General features: G+C 37.3%; 1 protein-coding gene across 4 annotated transcripts in view; it reads right to left on the bottom strand.

The window, feature by feature from the left end:
* Positions 1-21,340, bottom strand: part of RALYL (RALY RNA binding protein like) — a 405,974-nt gene that overhangs the window by 68,440 nt on the left and 316,194 nt on the right. For all 4 annotated transcript variants that reach the window (XM_086742442.1, XM_086742444.1, XM_086742443.1 and 1 more), the window contains one exon: positions 10,209-10,284. In XM_086742442.1, coding sequence (XP_086598568.1) covers positions 10,209-10,284 — 76 coding nt within the window. The remainder of the gene's footprint in view (positions 1-10,208; positions 10,285-21,340) is intronic.

The following is a 21,340-nucleotide window of genomic DNA, read 5'->3' as shown; positions in this document are numbered from 1 at the left end:
AATTCACTGCATATTAATATGCTGCTATTGTCCCTCTGTATTGCACACAGTATAGCCTCCCCTGTTATTTGATATCATACTTAGCAATCCATTTTCTCTTAAACTATCTATATGTTAAATCTCTTTTTTTTTCTGATATTATTCATAAGACTTTTTAAATACATAACAAGTTACAGCCTCCCATTTATACAACCTTCCTTATTTATTCACTGAATACCAAATCTGTAATGCAGTGTCATATTTCTATTGCTGTTTGTAAGCCACCTAAACCGTACCCTTGCAGTACATCAGCAGCTCTCAGACTGAATTACAGCCTTCTGTACAATTAGAGGTGTTACATTATATGAGAACCAATGGCTAATTATGAGCTGACAAAGTGGTGCACTGAAGCACAGCCTTCCACCTCTGATTACTGCTGCAATTAAGGGTTTACTAAATTCCTGAAAATTAAGAATCCTGCTGTTTATTTGCCATGTTAGGACAGGCCCTTCTCTGTTCTATGTCATGAACCCAACTTTCTCACTTTTATGACCCCTATAAAGTTAATAAGACAGTTACCATACAACAGTCATCGCAAAACTGGATACAATTTCTACTATGCCTGCTTCACTAAAACTCAAATGTGGAAAAATGACCATGCTGTCCGTTTCTAACTTTTTTAATATGTTGTATTATCCTTTTTCTTTTTAAGCTAACAGAAGCACAGCTGAGTATCTACAGAGGGCTTCATGTTTCTGCCAGAATATTCTGAATCCAAACTCTGATAATTTCTTAAATCATATGTAAGAAGCCATTCAGTAATAAAGGGTGGAAATTTCACATGTAATAGTGGATAGGAACAAGGCTAAGACTGTCAAGATTTAAACTGAAGGAATGACTAAAAGTGTTATTTCTGTTTGCCTGCAGGCAAAACCATCAGTGCTCTGGTTCTTTCAGAATTTTACCTTTTGAATTATAAACCAAAGCTTTTTCATTTGTATTAGCAGCACAAGTAGTTGTTATTGGATTTACCACATGGATTAGGAATAATATGACTGAATGAACAAATGGAACAGGTTGCCCAGAGAGGTGGTGGATGCCCCATCCCTGGAAATGTTCAAGGCCAGGTTGGATGAGGCTCTGAGCAACCTGATCTGGTTGGAGATGTCCCTGCTCCTTGCAGGGGGATTGGCCTAGATGACCTTTAAAGGTCCCTTCCAATCCAAACTATTCTATGACTGTAGGATTCTATGATTCTAATATGACAAGTGCATTTGATGTATTTTGGTCTTTTGAACTTTTTCTCTCTCTGTGATTTGTCTCCAGAAGCAAAGGTTTTCCCAGGTGTCACTAAAGACCTGAGACTCCTCTCATTTTCCCCTCTCTAAACTTATCAGGTGCAGCGCTGATGACCTCTGGATTATATGAAAGGGCAAACTTACGTCCTTGGCTGGGTCTCCCAACCCCTCTGAGTACATGGATTTCTTCTTTAAACATCTCTGGGACAAAATTAATTGAGGTTACAGTGACATAATTCAGAAATGCAGAGCTGCATGGATTGCCTTCCATGAGCAAATATTTTTTTTTTTTTTTTGTTCTTGTGATATTAGTTGTGTGGCACAGGACTTTTCCCTTGAAAGAGAGAAAATAAACAAAAATTCTGACCAAACTGAATCACTGGATCTTCTGTAGCTTTGTATCTGTGCGTTTTAACATTTTTAATATAATTGAGAATGCTACTTAAGTTCTCAACACAAGCAAAATTTGCACTGGGTTTTTTTTTGTGAATTTTAAGTGAGAATTTCAGAATAAATGATCATTTTTTTTTCTGTATTGCAGTAATGACTGCTTGAAATGTGATCACTGAGAACATTTTTTTTTTATGAAATTTATGCAAAGAATATCCTACTGGACTTAAAATTATCTCTCCATGCCTAGAAATTCTGGTTTATGGAAGCTAGATCTTTTGTCAGGAGAAGAGCTGTAGAGGACCAGTCATCTTAGATTCATTCCATTGTGCTCAAATAAAATAGCTTATTTCATGAATGAAGGTAATCAAAAGCATCAGGAAGATACATTTCTATAAAAAGGAAGCACTTTGATTCAAAAGAAGTACTACGCAATGTCATCTTAATACGATGTATTCATCAAAAGATTATGTTCCATAAGAATAAATGTGTTTTTTTTTTCATTCAGTATATATAAAAAAAGAGGCATAATCATAATTTAATGCAATGTAAAGTATCAGAAAATAATTGATCAAGTTTATTTTCTGTTGACTGGACTGTGTCTTTAGGCTCTTGTAGGCCAGTAATAAAAACAGACAAACAAATGTATTAAGAAAAAGAAGAAATAAAGAAGAAAGATTCAATCAAGAAAGATCCTTATACCTACAGTTATTTTTATTATATGCTAGTAGGTTAAAGCATATTGCTAATACGCTGCCAATGGCACACTACAGCAGCAATTATGCAAAATACTGCAGTATTCAAATAGAATAGTAATTCTTGTTTGGCACAGAATTTTTTGAGTTTATGTTATGCTTTCAAACGTGAGAAATTATTTCAAGATGCCTCCTACTCTGGAAAAAGAAGCAATCATGTTGCCCATCACTGCGCCTTTCTCACTTTCTCCTGATCTAAAGGGCACTCAAGAATGCTCAGAAAAAATGACTCAAAAAAAAGAACAGCTCTGAGGACTGAGAGGCAAACTAAACCACATTAAACTCTATAAACGATATCTTAAAATAAATCTGAGAAGCAGAGAGCAAGTAGAGAAAGACTGAGCAATTATTTAAGCCTTTGCTATAAAATAAAACTGCAAAAACCAAAGGAAGTGCAACATATGTAACATAGTCCAATCAAGTTTGTGACGGAGATTATAAAAGTAAAATGTACTTAGGAAACTGATCAAGTATTTTTATCAAAGAAAAAAAACCCAACTTTGGTACAAAAGCATAATCATACCCTGTAAATAAAAGACTATTTCTTTCCAGTATATTAATACTATACATATTCAAATCAAATAATTTCCCCCAAAGGCCATGGGACTGATCAAATTGTAAAATAAAGGCTGTTTAATATGGCTAATTAGTAGCATGCTAAATCAAGCATGCTGAATTTACATTTCAATTGCATTACAAGAAGAAGTGGTTGGGAATGGGAAATGACTGTGGGATCTAATATCACTAAGGGAGCACTGGACCATTAGCCTGAAACTTCAGAGTTGCTTGAAAACAACTTGCCCTCATGGGAAGCTCTTCCCAGGGCCACCATGTGCTCTAGATGGGTGCTGCTGTGGAAACTCAGCCACCACTGGGGGAAGATCTGCTCAGCCAGAGCAACACGTCAAGAGATTATTTTACTGTTAATTCACCCACAAAATCCATCCTGCTAATTGTCCAGCTCCAGGGTGTCTCTCAGCTTGATGTATCCTAGGCTAGAAGGCTTCACGGCCAGCCAGCAAGAGGAGGAGAGGAGCCTGAATAATGCTTCACTGGGCCTTCAAGATGTGGCACTAGGTGCAAGGCCAGCTTTGCATTGTGGCCTTATGAGGAAGACTGGAGTCTGGCAAAGGTGAAAATAATCCACATAAGGAGTGTTAGTGTTAGCTAAACTGGTCTTGGAAATGTTTATAGATCAACTACAATATTAAATTGTGTAGAGCAAAGAGAGTGACTAGATAACCCAGCAGTGCAGAGTAATTTGCTTTCCTAGTTTACTTCCAAATCCTAGTCCTGTGCTTTCCTATGTTATACAAATATTAGTTCACTCCTGAGGGGGTTGTGTTTGGTAAACAAACTAGTTCTCTCACAAAGCAGACTCTGATGTGATCTGGGACAGTTTGCTCCCAACTCCCTCCCAGTTGTACCAGTATCACTGCACTAGTTTTGGCTCCCCATGCCCCATGCATTCTCCAGCAGGTCCCCCTCATCACCTCACACTGTAGCCGCACTGACTTTCACGCCACTAAAATTCCCACCATTCTGCTAGCCCATAGCAGTCTTTTCACTGTTTCAAGAGACTCAAAAATAGGTACTCCTCCCTTCTTCTCAAATACTCTCATCTTTGTTAGTGCTAGAGAGGTGCCAGAGAAGACTTTGAGTTGATCCCCATGCTGACAGCTGTACAGAGGGGACACAGTGAGTCTGTCTTAAGGCAAGGCGAGCCACAGGCAGTGTGTGCATGGCTGCTCTGCTCTGCCTGGCCTGGAGCTCGAGACCGCTCTTAGAGTAAATGGAGACTGAACCATTAGCAATCTCCAGAGTTAATAACTAGAAGAGTCTCGTCCTGCTTTAATAACCTCAGCAAAGATGTCTGAAATGGAGGAAAAGCTTTCAGATCATGTATTGAACACCTCATCTAATATGGTGGTGGACTGAAATGTGAAATAAATAGTCAAAATATTATTTTACAATGTAGAGAAACAGAATCTTAGTCCATAAGACTATTTGCAGCTGATTCTACTTTGGTATGTTGGGCGTAAAGTCGGAGGAAAAAAACAGTACAGGGACTTTCATATGCTGCCACAGGACTGCTTTAGTGAAATACTGATCAAAACACCATCAAATTAAAAAGACAAAGTGTGATCCTTTAGTTTAACACAACAATGCTCCCAAAGAGTACTTTAACACATTTGTGTCAGCACCTTTAATCTTCACCTTGTGTTTCAAAGATATGAAGATTAGCCAGTAAAATTATCCTCTGCTTGAGGCTAGACCCAAATAACAAGATGTAAAATAATTTTAAGATGCTTATGTGTCAGGCATTTGGTTTTCTGCAGAAGTGCTGAGCTAAAAAAAGGAAATTCACAACAATTTTGAACCTTCTGGGATTTAATTCTCCCCTCACATACTGAGCAGCAATGCAAATCAGGAGGAATACTGTTGGAGCCAACAGTTATGTTAGATTTAAGCTGATCCCTGAGCACTGCCCTAAGCATATTGGTAGTTGTTCAATGAGTATGCTTGAAGTTAATAATGTGTTTACCAGCTTTCTGAAGCAAATACTAAATATTTCTGTTCTTCAAGTATTTTTAAGGCCTAATCCAAAATGGAAGTTCTTTTACTATAGATTGAGTGGCCTCACAATGACATCAACCTGGCCCCACAGCACTCTAACTCCTTCCTTGCATGCTTAGACAGTGTCTCTGTATGCCTCCCAGGCCACCTGTTGCTACTTTCATCTTTTCATGCCTCTTTTTTATGTTTTACTTTTTTTCAGGAGCTCCTTGTTCATCTGCACAGACCACCTGCTACCTTTGCTTGATTTCTTGTTCATCAGGATGAATCATTCTTGAACTTGGAGAAGGTGATCCTTGGAATGCAGCCAGTTCTCCTGGGCCCCTCTTCTCTCTGGGACAGTGTCCCATGGGATTATTCCAAGCAGTGAAAGTCTGCTCTCCAGCAGTCAAGGGTTGTGATCAATGGGATCTTCAGCAGACAGGAATTAGGGTATTAAATTACATTTGAGCAAGAAGAAGTGGAAGTAAATTCTTGTCCAGTGAATGGCAAAACTGTTTGCTGACTTAATTAGGTCCAAGATGCCTTTTAAATTCTCTGTATCACTTTTAATTGTGGCCTTTGTTTCTATGAAATGTACTGGGAATACTAACATAAAAAAGATGTGAAAAGAAGTATAAGTGGAATAATAAACTGGAGAACAAAGGAGAGTCTGGATAGGTGAATGAATGCATGTGTAAGTTGAAGAAGAAATGTTATGTGCTTATCTGTCTTGCATCTAGTTATTCCTCTAGCTGAAAAAAATGATGTTCCTCACATTTAGGCTCATGCTAAATTTCACATAGGTGAGACTAAACGAGGTTATTTCCACACAGATTATAAAACTATAAAGGACAAAAAAAAAAGAAGAAGACTGTAGATCCTGAACTGAGGTGTGACCCTGTATTCTTATACTATTCCAGACAAAAGTTGATCTAATCACTTGGACATCTAAGCAAATTATGTGGGTATAACACATCATAGGACATTGATTGCTCTGCTTTAATTACTTATGTGCATATCCAGCTATAAATGCAATGCACATTTTTCTTCAGAGATGCAGAGTACTTTGAACAAGTTGGAAGCCTCAAGCACTTTGCAATAAATAAAATAATGCAACTCTGTGCAGCACTTCTGCTTGCTTACCTTAAAACTTTATTAAGTGTTTCTCGAATATCCCAAAATACTCTTTAAAAATCTGTGACAAAGGAGACTGAACAAAGAGTAGTTGTTATCCTTAATATTATGTTGTACACAGTCACTGTTTTTCCATTGGATGTCTACCTAAAGACCGTTTCCTCTAGCCAAGTTCCCTGAACATGCTTATGAAAACACCACATGTGGTAAGCGTCAAAGCTTGTTTAAAAGACCATAGAGCACATCTGCTGTTTCCTCTTTATCCAATAAATTGGCTGTCCTGTCAGAGAAGGAAATTATATTGCTTCAACATAATTTGCTCCTGATAATTGTATGATGGATTTTTTTCTTACCATCTTATTATCCTCTAGGTGTTGATAAATTGATTGTTTAATAATTTGTTCTAGTACATTTCTGGGAATCAAAGCTGGGCTGATGTGATAATTTTCTGGGTCATCCTGTTCTTAAAAATCGGTATAATGCCTACCCATGCTCATTGGTTTTCTACCTTACATGACCTCCATGAGTTTTTTTAAAACAATGGCTAACAATCTACACCCAGATTCAGCTAGCCCTTTAAACACTCTAGGGTGAATCTCTTCGTACGATTTCCATTTAACTCACTTATTCAAATACTAGTTAGTCGATTCTTTTATTCTATACCCTCTAGTTAAAATTGATTTTCTTAAATAGCTTGTCAACTAACCTCTTTTGCTAAGAGAAGTCTTTTCTATATCATCTACTATCTGCTCTCCTTTTCCACTAAGTAACAGCAGTATAAAAAAGCAGAGGAAGTTACTCTAATGACAATTTTTTTTTGTTGCCTTTTATACTGTTATGCGCCTTAGCCTTTTTGATGTCCTATTAGATGACTCTGCGGTTCTTTTCTACTCGCTTCCAGTCATGGGGTTTTGATTCCACATTTTGTACAGTTCCTTTACACTTTTCAAGATGTTAAAGAAACCTGATGCTGTCATATGTTTCTTTTATTCTACTTCTTCTGCTTCAGGAAAATTTTCTGTTCTACTTTAAGTACAGTCAATGCAAGATTTTCTGCACTCCTTTTGTCCCTAAAATTTCTTTCCAGGATATCCTTCGTACCATTTCTCTGAGCTCATTGAAGTCTTTCCTTTCCAAAATCCATTATCCTGTCTCTACTGGTCTCACTCCTCCCTTTTCACAGTGACTATTCTGTGATAACTAAATTTTTAACAAATACCTCTCTTAGACAAAATTAAATCTAAAGTAAACACTTGCCTCTTATCTTTCTCCATCTTGTGACTTGACCTTGGCCAGCAGCTAAGCACCCACACAGTCACTATCTCACTCCCCTACCATTGTCCTCTGTTGGGTTGAAGGAGAGAACAGGAAGAGCAAAAGTGAAAAAGCGTCATGGATTGAGTTAAATCCAGTGTAATAGGGAAGGAAGGAGGGAAAACACCAAGTGATGCAAAGGCAATTACTTTCCACTTCCCACAAGCAGCCCAGGCAGTCTCTGGGCAATAGCTACTTTGGAAGGAAAAACCTCCCAGTTTTTATTTCTGAGCACGATGTTACATGATATAGAATATCCCTTTGGACAGTTTGGGTCAGCTGTCTCAACTGTATTCCTTCCCAGCTTATTGCCCATTCCCTCTATTAATTGGGAAGGTAGAACAGGAGAAAGAGAAGGCCTTGAGGCTATGCAAACAGCGTTCAGCAACAGCCAAAACATTAGTGTGTTTTAATAACAAATCCAAAACAGAGAACCATATGGGATCCTATGAAGAAAGTTAACTCCATCCCAGTCAGTCTCAGTACAATTGTTCGAAATAAGTAAATGTTCTCAATGTTGTAAAGAACTTTATAAGCCATTGACCTCTTCACATATTATTATGTTAACAGATACTGAGATAATTAAATTTCTCCATTACTATCACAAGGCAGCTTCTGTTGCTCAAAAAAGCCTCTCATAATCTTCTAGAGAAATAATCTGTAGTAGATCCATGAAAGGACACAACCTAAGATCTTTTCTCTCTTTCAAGTTCCCTCAAGTTCTACTTGTCTGTAGAACAAGTATTTATGAGAAACCATTCAGAAGCTCAGAGGTGGCAGTGTGTATAAATGCCAGAAACAACAGAACATCTTCAAAAATCTTTTGAAATACTGACACAAGGACACAGCAGACCATGGCTACCAGTAACACCTACAGAGTTTAACAACTTGCAGTTGCCAGTAATGATAAAATAGGGGTTCTCTTCTTCAAAAATAATATTTTTATCACTTCAGCTAAGGGCAACTATATGATAAAACTTACTATTATGTAGCACGAAGGTTCAGATATAAAATGCTCCTGGATATCTCATTCTGAGATCGCACTCTTGAATTTCCATCTAAAACTTTCAGACCATACTAGGCTTGAAAAAGTCCTGCTCAAGCGTGTCTGATTTCACTGCTGAGCTGCTGTTCTCAGAGCCAGTCTATCTGCATTTCAGGCACAGTAGAAATCAGCTCTAACTCTTTTCATGGATCTGGAGCATAAATTCTGTAGTACTTTTATGAGAAATGAGCAGAGATGCATTTGTGCATGTCTGTCCGTCAATCCCCCTAACAATCTGGAATACTTCACTAAGCCTAATTTGTTTTGGAAAAAAGATGAGAATTTCTTCAGGTTTGTACAAGCTGTATGAAAAAAGGCACCTGGGAAAAGGAGAAAGACACTATCAATGCCCTTCTGAACACTTGAGGAAGAAGTCCAGTCTTGTTAGAAGATGATTCTCACCCTTGACATACAGATGAATGAGAAACCAGTTTCATTGCTCTGAAATGATCAATTATTTCACCAAATCCTGCAAATAAAAAAGTCACAGGAACGAGGCCATAGCCAAACAATAAAGCATAGGGATTAAAAATTTAAATTGCATTAAATTTTTAAAATAGGAACAAAACAATTTATTGTTTGTAATACTAGAATTGGAGACATTAATAAACACTTCACAAACCACCACACCAGTCTTTTTTGTCAGTAGGTTTAGTAAATTACAGATTTATAATTTTATTGTGTACTTCATTATAATTTTGTTAAACATTACACTTTTATTTGGGCCTAAAGTTTGCTTCTCTTCTCCTGCACTTCCATTTTCACTTTGGAAAAAATAAAAGGAGGTGTGGAGGGAAAATTAAATTACCAGTGCATAAACAAATGAATAAACATATTTTCAGCGCAACTCATATTTAAATTCAAAGCTTGAATTCTAGACTGAGCACTTGAATGGGGTCTTTCAGCATTCAACATTCACCAAGCACAACCCCAGTGGCTTTAGTATCCCTGGAACAAAACTTGTGTAAGGCGACTGCATTCTGCTACTTCAGCCTAACAAAGTGTCACTGTTAAACATATTTTGAAATAGCTTTTTAGTATAGCAGGACTCTATGTGTAATACCTCTTACAGTTTAAAGCTGCAGCTCTTTCCTTTGGATTGTTCTTGAATTAGCAAATAACATCCAACAACATTCACATCCATGGTGTGAATACTGAGAAGACAGAGACCAGCTTTTTGCCCTCAGTAAAACATTAGATATTTTCACTAAGAAATAAAATTCTTATCCAACTGATTTAGTTTTATCTTTTCTTCTGTCTGTATTATCATACAAATATCCCAAGTATTTTCTTTCTTTACAGCAAACAGAAACTCTGGTATTTGTTTCCAACCAAAAGAGGGGCATTATGTGCATACTGTGATCATTGTATCTAAGTATCAGTCAGGAAGTTTGCTGGGCTTATTCCTAGTTGGCATCAGTTGTTTTTTTCAGACAGAAATCAGTCTTTAGCTCTGGAAGACAGAACACTTTGCTCTGGAATGAGTCACCAGATACACATAGTGTCAAACACTACAATATCGGGTCTTTAACTTACATTCAAAACCTTTTGATGTGTATAGGAGCTTGATTATATTTCATATGACCATCAAAGTGTGAATGGAAAAAAAATCCTTTGTCTCATTCATGGCTACAGAGTGACATTGGTAGACACACTTGAAAAAAAAATTTCAGGTTATGATAATTTTTCTAATAAATATTGAATTGTAATAAACTAACGTGAAATCTCACTTACCTGTAAAGTGCTGAAAGTGGCCGTTTGTTGCCAGGTTTTGGTCTGTATGGTTTTGGTTCACCTGCCATGTTGATATCTGGAAGCAAACATTTTATATCAGTAAGCTAAATGTCTGGAAGTTAAAGTGAGTTTGCAAAGGCACCTTCAAGACACTGAAAATGAGTAATAGATGGTGAAAATGGACATCATATCTAAACCATCTATCTAAAGTTTACCACTTCTGAATTGATGCTATAAAACTTTCCTAAAAAATCTTATTGCAATGCATGAGGATTTTAGGTAAAATGTCAGTTATTGTTAACAGAGAGAAATGACATTTTTTAAACATACATGAGTTTCTACACATAAAGCTGAAGCCAATAATGTATTTCTGTTACAGAAAGAGACTTGAATGGTAACTTAGATGTCAAGATGAACTATGATCTCAAGTCAAATTCTGTTGTGGAGGGCTATAATGCTTCTGAAGAGCTCCCATTTAGGATCCAGTGCCACTTCACTATCCAGTCAAAAAGAGACTTTTCAAAAGCAAGTGAGAGAGCATCTATTTCCTACCCAATATATATATATATATTAGTTCTGTGTATAGAAACACATTGGCTTTAAAAATTGCATGGAGAAACAGAAAATCTGTGTTTTCTTTTATCTAGGGAGGTACTTATAATTCTCAACAACATCAGAAATCTTGTGCACACTTTTGAAAAGTTCACTTACATTATGGCTGTGTATTTATCCTTGACATTTAAAAATATGTGAAGCTTATATAGACATTAGTTATACTGGTTCTTAAATTACTCTTTTCTTTTGAATCATACGCAAAGACATACCAGGAAATAATATCCCCCCTTTTGATAGCTTATAACAGTTACCCATGGAGAAAGAAGCACAGACCCTTTTGTGGAGAATACCTTGCTCAAGCTTAGGAAGCTGTCTATATAAACATAAACCTATACTAAAAAGCTCCTCCCCTCTTACTGTATATGGCAGAGTTGACATTACAACAAATCACGTGGATAAAGTAAAACTTCTGATTAGGAAACAAATTCCCTGCCATCTGAGTAATGCTGCAGCTAAATCTCACCTCAGTTTCACTAACATATGGAACAGTAACATTCCACAAAACCATCAGAGTTATTTCAGAGTAAAATTTTTGTGACAGAACAACATATCTCATTTACTGTGGAATCACCTGGTGATCAAGAGTTTCAAGGAAGCTCATGTTCTTTGTAAAGTCTATGTTTAACCTGAAATTGAGTGTGATGGAGGGAAAAGAGAAGTAGAAAGCTGAGGTGTAGACTGAGGAATCATCACTGCCCAGCACTGTGGTGCTAAAATCCCAGACATTTTTATTTAAGCCATAATTGACCTGCTGCAGTGACATCAGCTCTTGACATCACCTGCAGTGAAAGCCCAAGACTTACTGACTGGATACTTTTATTTCACACGAAGTGGAAAGTATAATCCATCTCATTTTTTTTTTAACAATCAATCAAAAACATTGAAAATATGTGTCCCTCAGATTTTTTGACAGAAAAGATTTTTCAAACATTTAAAATAATTTTAAATGTATTTTCCATTTAGATTTAATATTTTGAGCTAAAATAAGAATAATTTAAAATTATACAAGATCCTAAAATGAAAAGTTTTTGTGTAGAACTATTTAATATACAATATATTTTTTGTTAAAATTTTCTCCATATAAAGCATTTTGGAATTAAATCTGACTGTAGTTCCTTTTGTAGGAGCTGTATTAGTCTGAAATTGTAGTTTTTGATAAAATATTAAATTTATTGTTTTATGTATCTCTCTGAAGTTGGATGAATACTGAGACAGCTTTCATACCTCCTTGAAAGCTGTCCTGTCCTTAATTTTAAGCAAGTTCTTTAATAAATAAATATTAATCTTCCTCTTCCATGGTTGTTGAAAATTCAGCCACGACTCCCTTATTTAAAGAAATATAAATTTTACTAATGTTGACCCAACAAAGTAAACATCTAGCATTTCTGAAAGCCACTGAGGAATTTTCATCGTTGTGCTGTATTTCCATTGGCTCCTGGAAAGAACAGAATTGGAATGAAATTTGTATCCCGTGACCCTTATGATAATTAGACCTTTCTACATTATTTCAATATGTCAGCTTTAAGGTCATTGACTGTATTGATTTTCACCATCTCCTACTACAAGTAGGTCAGATTTTAGGAAAAAAAAGTAGAACTATAATCTCCTCTTGGGGAATACCTGAGGCTGTGGGATTCATCTTCATATATTTTTCATGTCTCTCAGCTGCTTCTTTTCCAGAGCTACAGCCATGGTCACTATTAGGCATATGCACATTAAAGGACTTTAAAAACTTTTTCACATCCTTCCAGGACAGATCAATGCTATCTTGATGATTATTCTTGTAGACCTACTTTTGGAGCTCTACAACACCCACTTTTAACAAAGACGAGTAGTGTAGAAGACTAAGGGCAGTTCGTTTTGTGTTTCCTTTATTTTAATCAAATACTGGCAGAAAAGTAACTCTGTAAGAAAACACTGATGTAAAGCTGTTCAGAATCAGTTGAGTGCCTCGCACTCAAATAAATCTCTAAATGTACCAGCAGAAAACAGTGAACTACATTATATAGACAGTAATAGTCAGAATTTCTCTTTAACACGGGAAATAGTTCATAGAAAAGCTGCACACATGGGGCTTTTCTGTTAATATGGAAGTGACTGAATAGCTCTGCAACTCCAAAAGCGCCTTGTAGTAAGTTAAGAATAAATGTAGCAAATGGTTTGAAAAGTTAGAACACATTTTCACCCCATTATTTTTCAGCACTATCTACTCCAACCTCAATTTTCTAACTAAGATTAAAAGTGAACTTGTCAACATTTCACAGGATAGATTATTTCTAGCCCAACTGGAAATCTTGTGAGATAGCTTGTTCTCTTCCTTCATCCATCATTAGTTTCACAGCAGACATTTACATCTACTAGGTCATAAACTATGTGTCAAGTAAATTTGTTGGCTGTAGCATAGAGATTTACCTGTGCCAATGATTCTACCCCAAGGAATGCAGAGAGGTATCACTCCTTATGCTGTAAGCTTAGCTACTGCACTTGTACACAGATATGAACCAGATGACTTGACAAAGGATACAGACATTCACATTGCTTCTATGTGAGAATGGAGCAGCCACGGGAATCTCACATTATTTTCTCTGATCATGTACTTTAAATGTTCAGTTAGACATCAACATTAAGATAAGTTCGACTGAATCACTATGAATGGGAAAATGACTGTGCAGACAACAGCACATTGTAATGCAACAATCTGCTTTCTCAGTGCTTTCAGAATCAAACAAGATCACTTTCTTTATTAAAAGAAACACGTCTTCAGTTCTACCTATTCCTGTTAGGACAGCAGATGTTAGTTAACGTATGAGATCTAGATTTCATTCAAGGTTGTGTGTCATCAGCAGAATATATCTAATTTTCAACATGGTATTTTTATTTCTAATTATACTGAAAAATAATGCAATTTATGAGTAAAAAAAATTTAAAAAGACTATGCAAACCATTTGAAGAGAGCAGTGATTGTATTCAGTGGCTAAGTAAATAGGTCTGAAAAAGCAACTCAACGCAGCATGATCTACTTTTCTCCTATGACCATGTCCTACCACTCTCTGCCTGCCTCCTGTAGGCAGTAGAGTAATGACCAAGGAGACTGGTGCATGAATCTCCCATTTTTTGAGAAGCAGTATCGGTTAGCCTTGAAGCTCTGCTCATAGGTTTGCTGCCAAAACATTCTGAGAGTCTGGTCCTGAAGACAACAGTTGCTTTTAAACAAGCTTTGTAAGTGTAAGCAATAATACCTAAAGAGTATTCATACCCAGGAAGTATTTTAGTACTTCTCAGTATTCCTGCTTTTCAGAGTCTTTGAAAAGCTTTTTTTTTTTTAAAAAAAAAATCCCAAACCCCAAACCAATAAACCATTTTGGTTCACAAAAAATAAATGTCATAAGTAGAAAGTTCAACAGGCACTAGCACAACTCATGAAAACTGGGACTTTGAGGCCTTCTCCCTGGATAAGGGAGATCAGGATGCATTTTCTCCCTTTTCAGATGACCCAAAGTATATGGGACAGAAGAGAAAGACCAAGAGGTAGACACAATTTAGAGAAAGCCTCTAGTCATGTGGTTTATAGCATAAGTGAACACCAGCAAAGCTACAGCTAATCTATCTTTATTTTATATTCTACCAGTCCTATAAATCTCCCTGCTATGTACTAAAGGAATTTTAACGAAGTCATACAACATTTTTTTTACATCATAGACTTCCTTTTTTTTTCTTTATAAGTTACATTAATTGCATGTCATCTCCTCCCTTTTCCCCATCTCTAGCAAGTGAAAAAAAAAGCTGAGAGAAAAGGACAGTTCTCAGTTCTGTTCAATTCCATGCCCAAATTGCACAGCTGTAAAGAAGAAACTTCCCGGAAAATTGAACACAAACTCAAATTAACTTTCAAGACTAGTAAAATATTAAATGAAGATCTGGGTCACACATTTTCCTTTTCCATAATGGTATTAAAAATAATTTGCTTGTGCGGCTCTCAGCTGCATTTGGATTTTCTCTTAGCATTGAAGTAATTGAAAGCCTTTTTTTTTTGTACAAATATGACAGCTATTGTTAATGCTTCCTACAGAAAGAGCCGCTTGTTGAATAGTATATGAAATTGCTTTATTCAACCATCTCGTCTTTCATTAAATAATGCTAAAATGAAATGAGGCTATAGGATTATATAAGCTATCATTCTTAACACCATTCAGTAACAGCAGTGTCAGGCGTTGTCTTGCTGGAAATTCTCTTTCTGTTCCCCAGGGAACTGGGTTGGTGTGAGGACAGGCGACAGCTAAAAGGGGAAATCCTGTCCTGTCTATACACCCTTCACAAACTGCTCCTTCAGGGTCCTGGAGATGAGTGTCTCTCCCTTAGCTGCAGAACGCATGCTAATGTGCTTCCCAGCTGACATGGAGCGTTGGTCTGCCTTGTTTCTGTCTGCTTGCTGCCATCCCTGCACCTCCAAGTAACAGCACAGTCATTGAGGAGACCTTCCTGGCCATGTCGGATGTGCAACCAGCAGCGCTCCATGTCATGCCCAAGGAGAGGCATCACTTTGCCTGGAGAAGGGGAGAATGTTAATTTGTGGCCTCTTGAAGACTGCCCATGGATTCCACTCTGATTGCAGAGTCTGCGATCAAGACCTCACAAACCACTGCTGGTGCTTGAATCCCTGCAGATGAACTACTGTGATGGGGCAGGGCTCACACTGGGGAAAGGCTGGAGCACTGGGCTACAGGGGAAGGGAGACCATGGAGAAAAGGGCACGTCTCGTGAAGGGCATGTCACGGGAAGGAAGCCCTGCTGCTGGCAATCCTCCCCACTCCTCCTCCTCAGCACCAGGCTTGCGGGTTCCTCTACAGGAAGATCCACGCTGCTGTTTTGCAGGTGCAAGAGATTCCCGTTCAGCTACAGGGGACTACGTGGCCGTAGCCACTTATCTGCAGACTGGTTGTAAGAGCTGTGGGAGTTTGGATGTTAACTGCGGAAACCCATCATTCGGTTTGTGCCTTGGCTGTCATGTACGAAGCTGGCTGTCGTACAAACACTTCACCCAACCAGAGCCAAACTACAGATGCAGGTAAGTATAGTCTTCCTGCAAGAAGATCTTTTTAATTTAGTTAAGTTTTCAGCAGCTCCATTTCCCAGCCAGAGAACAAGATTTCTAAGTGACAAGTACTTGGTTAACACATGGACTAGCCAATTTTGCACATGCAGAAGATTAACATTACCATGAGGATATAAGAAAGCAATAGAAAAGTACAGCAGGAACTTTCTGCTACCTTCAGGAAAAAAAAAAGACAACAGTTTTAATATAAGTTTAGGCAGAAAAAAAAAAAAGTTTAAGCAGAGACTCATATGATCCCAATCCCAGTTCACACTGTACCTTCTCATTGCTGCTATTAATGGGAAACAGAACTGGTCCTTGAGTTACAGCTTTTTCCAGACAGTGAGGTGTGCAAGGAGCACCTTCCTTTCTTTGCCTTCTCTTGATCACAATACAGACGCTGTTTACAAATAGAAAATAGAGCACTTATCTTCTTTCAGATCAAGCACAGTCATTACAGGGCAGCAGCCAACAAACTCTCTGCTGCTTTTCTTTGGTAACAAAAAATAGTTATTACCATGAGATTCAGACAAAGCTTGATGTTGACTCGATGTCTGAGTTTCTCAGCATTGCAATTAGCCTCAAGCAGAGACATTAAACAGTGTAGTGGGGACACAGTATGAAAGTCCCTCATCTACCTCTTTCAGATTTCAATATGATTTATTCTAGGGAACATGACCTGAACCTCAGTAATTTTCAAATCTTCCTCAAAATAATTTTTTTTTTCTCTGTTCTAATGCTTGGCTACCTTCTCTGCCCCACAGCCTTTTATCTAACTCTGCTACTAATGTTAGCTTCATGCTCTAAGAGATAGTTTTTCATGACAGTTGAAATCTGTACTGTACAAAGGAGTTCACTATCCCCATTGCCCCAATCTCTTTTTCTTTCTCACTGTTTTTCCTGCAGATGGTCAACCTTATTAATGCAAACAGAAAAAAAAAAAAAAAGTATTTTTTCCTAAAGTAGTCATCATAATAACAGTACTTTGTGAAAAACTACCAGCATTCTTTTGTCTGCATGTTAACCATATTTCTTGGACATTCCAACAAAATTTGCTTACATTTGAAGTACATGTCCTCATAATTTTGAAAAATGAACATTCCCTTTCTGGGAATTCCAGGCTTTCTGGGTGGCACAAGCAGAATCGCTTCCACAGAAATGCTTTCCAACACACAGCTCATTCTACACATCACAGCAGCCCTTAGGTCTGTCCTCGTTTGGGCAGGAAGACCAAACACCCCCAGGGGCATGCGGCAGAGGTAGCAGAGGATGATGTGGGGCAGGAGATGTGGATGGGCACCTTCAAGGTGCTGTTAAGTGGGAAGTCAAAGTGTATCTCTCTGAAAGGCTGGTACTGGAGCTGCTTCTGCCCCTGGGTTTTGTAGGCATAACAGTCCTCACTGAGGGTTAGGTAAGTTTTTGATTCCCTGAACTTTTCTGTCAAAACCTTCAAGGGTAGGTCTGACCTTGATGGTATTCCCACAGGCTAGAGGCTTTAATCCAGGCTGACAACAGATCAGAGAGGAATCACACTGGATTTTACCAAGTCTTGAAAAATGATGTCCACAGATCACAGGGGCCAGCAGGGGAGACAAGAATGGACCTCTGCAGCTCCAAAGGGCACTTCCACCACTTCCTGCTACTATTCCTCTCCAAAAGACACCTGATTTTGTCCTCGTTCTTTGTCCTGAAATCTTTCCTCTGTTCTTCACTGTTCTTTTCACAGTGATCTCAGGTTTCATCTTGGCCCCACCTCACTTCAACAAGGCCCCTGCCCGAAACAATTGCTCTCAACTACTTCCAGCTGTTCAATTCTCCTTTCTGTATACCCTTTTTCTGCCCATGATCTTTATGTTCCAGTTTTATCTGTATTAGAGAGTTTATAGAAGATATTATTTTCAAGCTCCAAATACACTTTGGAATTGCATAGCACAAGTCTCATCGCATTTCCCTTGAGATACAGTAATTTTTCAGTGCTAACTAACTTCATGAAAATTAGTGTCCCAAATGATAGACTCATAGAATCACAGAATGGTCTGGGTTGGAATGGACCTTTAAACATCGTGTAGCCCAACCCTCCTAGCCTCCTGTCATGGGCAGGGACATTTTTCACTAGATCTGGTTGCTCAAAGTCCTGTACAACCTGACTTCAAACACTTCCAATGACAGGGCATCCACAGCTTCTCTCAGCAACCTGTTCCAGTGTCTTAACACCCTCATTATATAAAAAATTTCTTCCTTATATCCAATATATCACATATTAGGGTTCTGAAAAGTTTTGTCTTTGTAACACAACCATTGTAAAACATATGATCAACAGCCACAGAGTTAGCTCATATATTTTCATGTAAAAAACTTTAAATATTCCTTTAACACTATCATTGTTTTAGTATTGTAAAATAATATAGGAGTTATATAAAGGAAGATGCCCTGTGACACTCACTAATCTAAAGTCTACCATTTTATTAACAGATCAGGGCTGAATAAAATGGCAGTGGAAGTGGAGATAAATCCACCGAAACTGAGGATATGAGAGGAAATATTATTGTGGAGCTGATTTACAAACAAATGATATGCCAAATCCAATATTTATGTATTAGCAATGCTTAGCTCATAGCCATGTACTCACTCTCTTTCATTGCCAGTGCATGCAGTTCTCCAGTGGATTCAATTTGACAACCAAACTACGAGAGCATAGAAGCCTGTTGCGAAAGCAGGACATATAATAATCGGAAATACTGACAAGCTTCAAAATGAAACATATACAGTGTTGTTTTGTTCAGATCTCTTTGGCATTTCTGCAAGGAAAATACAAAAATAGCTGATAGGAATAGAGAAAATGCAATATCTTGTCAGACTGATGGTTCATATACTGTAATTTTCTGCCTCCAGCTGCCCTAGATGCTTTGGAAGGAGATGCAAGAACCCAAAACTAGTTAGAAACTTACCACCTCAGCATCATTCTCCTCCTAAAATGCTAAGTAGTTTAGCATCAGCTGAAGTCCTAAATTATGATGTTTTAACTTTCCTCCTATACCGATTTTGTTAGTATTTAGTTGGTACTAACTGGAACTGGAAATCACTACAACTTCAAATAACCTTCCTAATCTCATACATGTCTAATCACTCTGTTATTCTTATTAATATATCACATTGCTGTATTTTTTTTAACGAAAAACATGTGTTTCCTAACAAGAAGTGAGGTCTGTTTTGGCCTTATAATGCACCCACTCTTCATCCCGTCAACCCATTTTTCAACCACTATTCATTTTATCCATCAGAAATAACAAAAATCTTAGAAGTCATGTCAGAAACCTTTTTTTTTTCCAAACAGAAAACATTTATTTGCATATATCATGAATCAGCAACAGGAAACAAACTGAAAATCATATTGGGAAATAAATTAATTATTTTGAAACTCATTAAATCTAGTCTGAATATCAAAACTACTACAACAAAAAAAACCTCACAACGTGATTTCCAGTTTAACTTTTTTAAAAAGGTAAAAGATTAAATTACTGTGCATATTAATACACAGTGCTAGTAAAACTCTGAAGTTGGTCATTCTTGATGCTCTTATATTAACTGGATCCACACTCTTCTATGCTTCACAGTAACATTTTCTGTCTATATTAGCCTTGCCATAGATCTCTATTGCCCACAAAGAACATACATCGTTTTGGCTCAGGGACCGTAGGAACCAAGAACTCCTCCACTCTGACTGAATTTCCCTAGAAATGTGGGGGCCCATGAGATTTCAAATTTATCTCTTCAGAATATGATTATTCTGAGCAAACCACATATAAACACACAAATGTTTGTTAAAAGGCTTCAGGAACTAGTATCTACTGCAGTTGCTCTAAGAAATATACAAGGCAAGACAAGACAACAAACACTCATTGGAAATTCTGCCTCTCAAAGATTTTTGAGGCTTATATCAGATTCTTTTAAGGAATCCAGAATCCTTATTTTTGCAACATCTCACAGGAAGCCACAGTGTTTCTTCTGCAACTTGGTCATGAAATTAAAACAGACGCTTCCCCACCTCCCAAAGATTAAAATTTTCACCGAGGTTGCTAACCCCTAAGCAAAGTTCCTGTATTTTCCTGTTTTCTCATATTTTTGTACATGTGTGCTTCTGTGTGAAAATATTCACAATGTAAGCATGTATTTTAAACTGGAACAATTTTTGTTAAGTTCTGCAATTCATCTTTATCACACAGCTTCTGAAAATAGGAAGTTGCAAAGGAACACTGAGGAATATTGAATTTGTGAATCTGGAGTTAAATTATTGCTGTTGAAGTGGACACTGGAATCCATTGTTTTAATATAGCAAACAAAACCTTCTTTAGTCTCAGAAATGTCATATTTGAAATTGTTATCTATTGTTATTGCTGGGGAAGACTGGTGTCATAGAACTGTTTTAAGCCTCAGGACCTGGAGGTTTAGAACTGTTAGATTATTTATTTATTTCTTTTTTTTTCTTTTTTTTTTCTTTTTTTTTTTTTTTTCCCAGTGCAATGCGAAATTCCAGTGGCTGATCAAAGCTTTCTAAGCTCACCTGAAAACATTAATCTTCTGGACATACTGAATAAACCACTAATCTCATGCCTGTCATTTAAAACGAGAAAGGGAGTACAAGGAAAGATGCAGGCAGACTTTTTATAATTCTTAGCATTGTTATTTTAGTTCAGTTTAAGTCTAAAAGAAGATCCCTAAATCTTGCATTGCACCAAACAAAAATGACCAGAGTACAAAACTGGGCTGAATGATCCCAGTGAATAAAAATGAATGTGATTCAACACAGCACTGCTTCAGCACACTGTCTCCTAATCTTTCTCTTCCTAATGTTCAGCGCTTTATCAGACACTGCTGTTAACATCATGACATTTTTTTTTTTGCTTGAAAGCAGAGCTAGAGACCCAACTAAACCCTAAAAATATTTATGCTGGCCTGATATACATTGGGCCAACAGTCTACAACCAGCTGTGTGTACCCTCACTCTGCTATAACCTCAGCCTTGCAATCTTTTCCCATAATGCCTAACACTATTTATTAATCCTGTAAGTATTTATAATTCCATAATTTGGATTATATTGTTACCTGGTTTTGAAGCAATTAGGCCAGAAAAGAAAAGCAGTGCTCATGTAAGAAAGGAGACAAGTTTGGATGAAAGTTTCAAAAGCTCTCGATGGTAGGGTAGCCTTCCATTTAAGTCTGCATTAAAATCAGATTTAGGTCAATATTGTTACTTTTCACTTTTCAATCATATATTGTATGATAATCAGAAGATTTGTCTTTTTTTTTTTTTAACTTACTGAGGTGGAATCTGGTAAACTCCAATAAGAAGGAAAAACATTGTGGGCTTTCACATTTGCATCTTCCTCCTGCACATGGTCACTGTCAACCTGAGCTGCTTTATTTT

The sequence above is a fragment of the Chlamydotis macqueenii genome, chromosome 2 (assembly GCF_036417535.1).
Source record: "Chlamydotis macqueenii isolate bChlMac1 chromosome 2, bChlMac1.mat, whole genome shotgun sequence".
Lineage (NCBI taxonomy): Eukaryota > Metazoa > Chordata > Aves > Otidiformes > Otididae > Chlamydotis > Chlamydotis macqueenii.
Note: the sequence above shows the minus strand (reverse complement) of the source record. Positions and strands in the feature narration are given on the sequence as shown.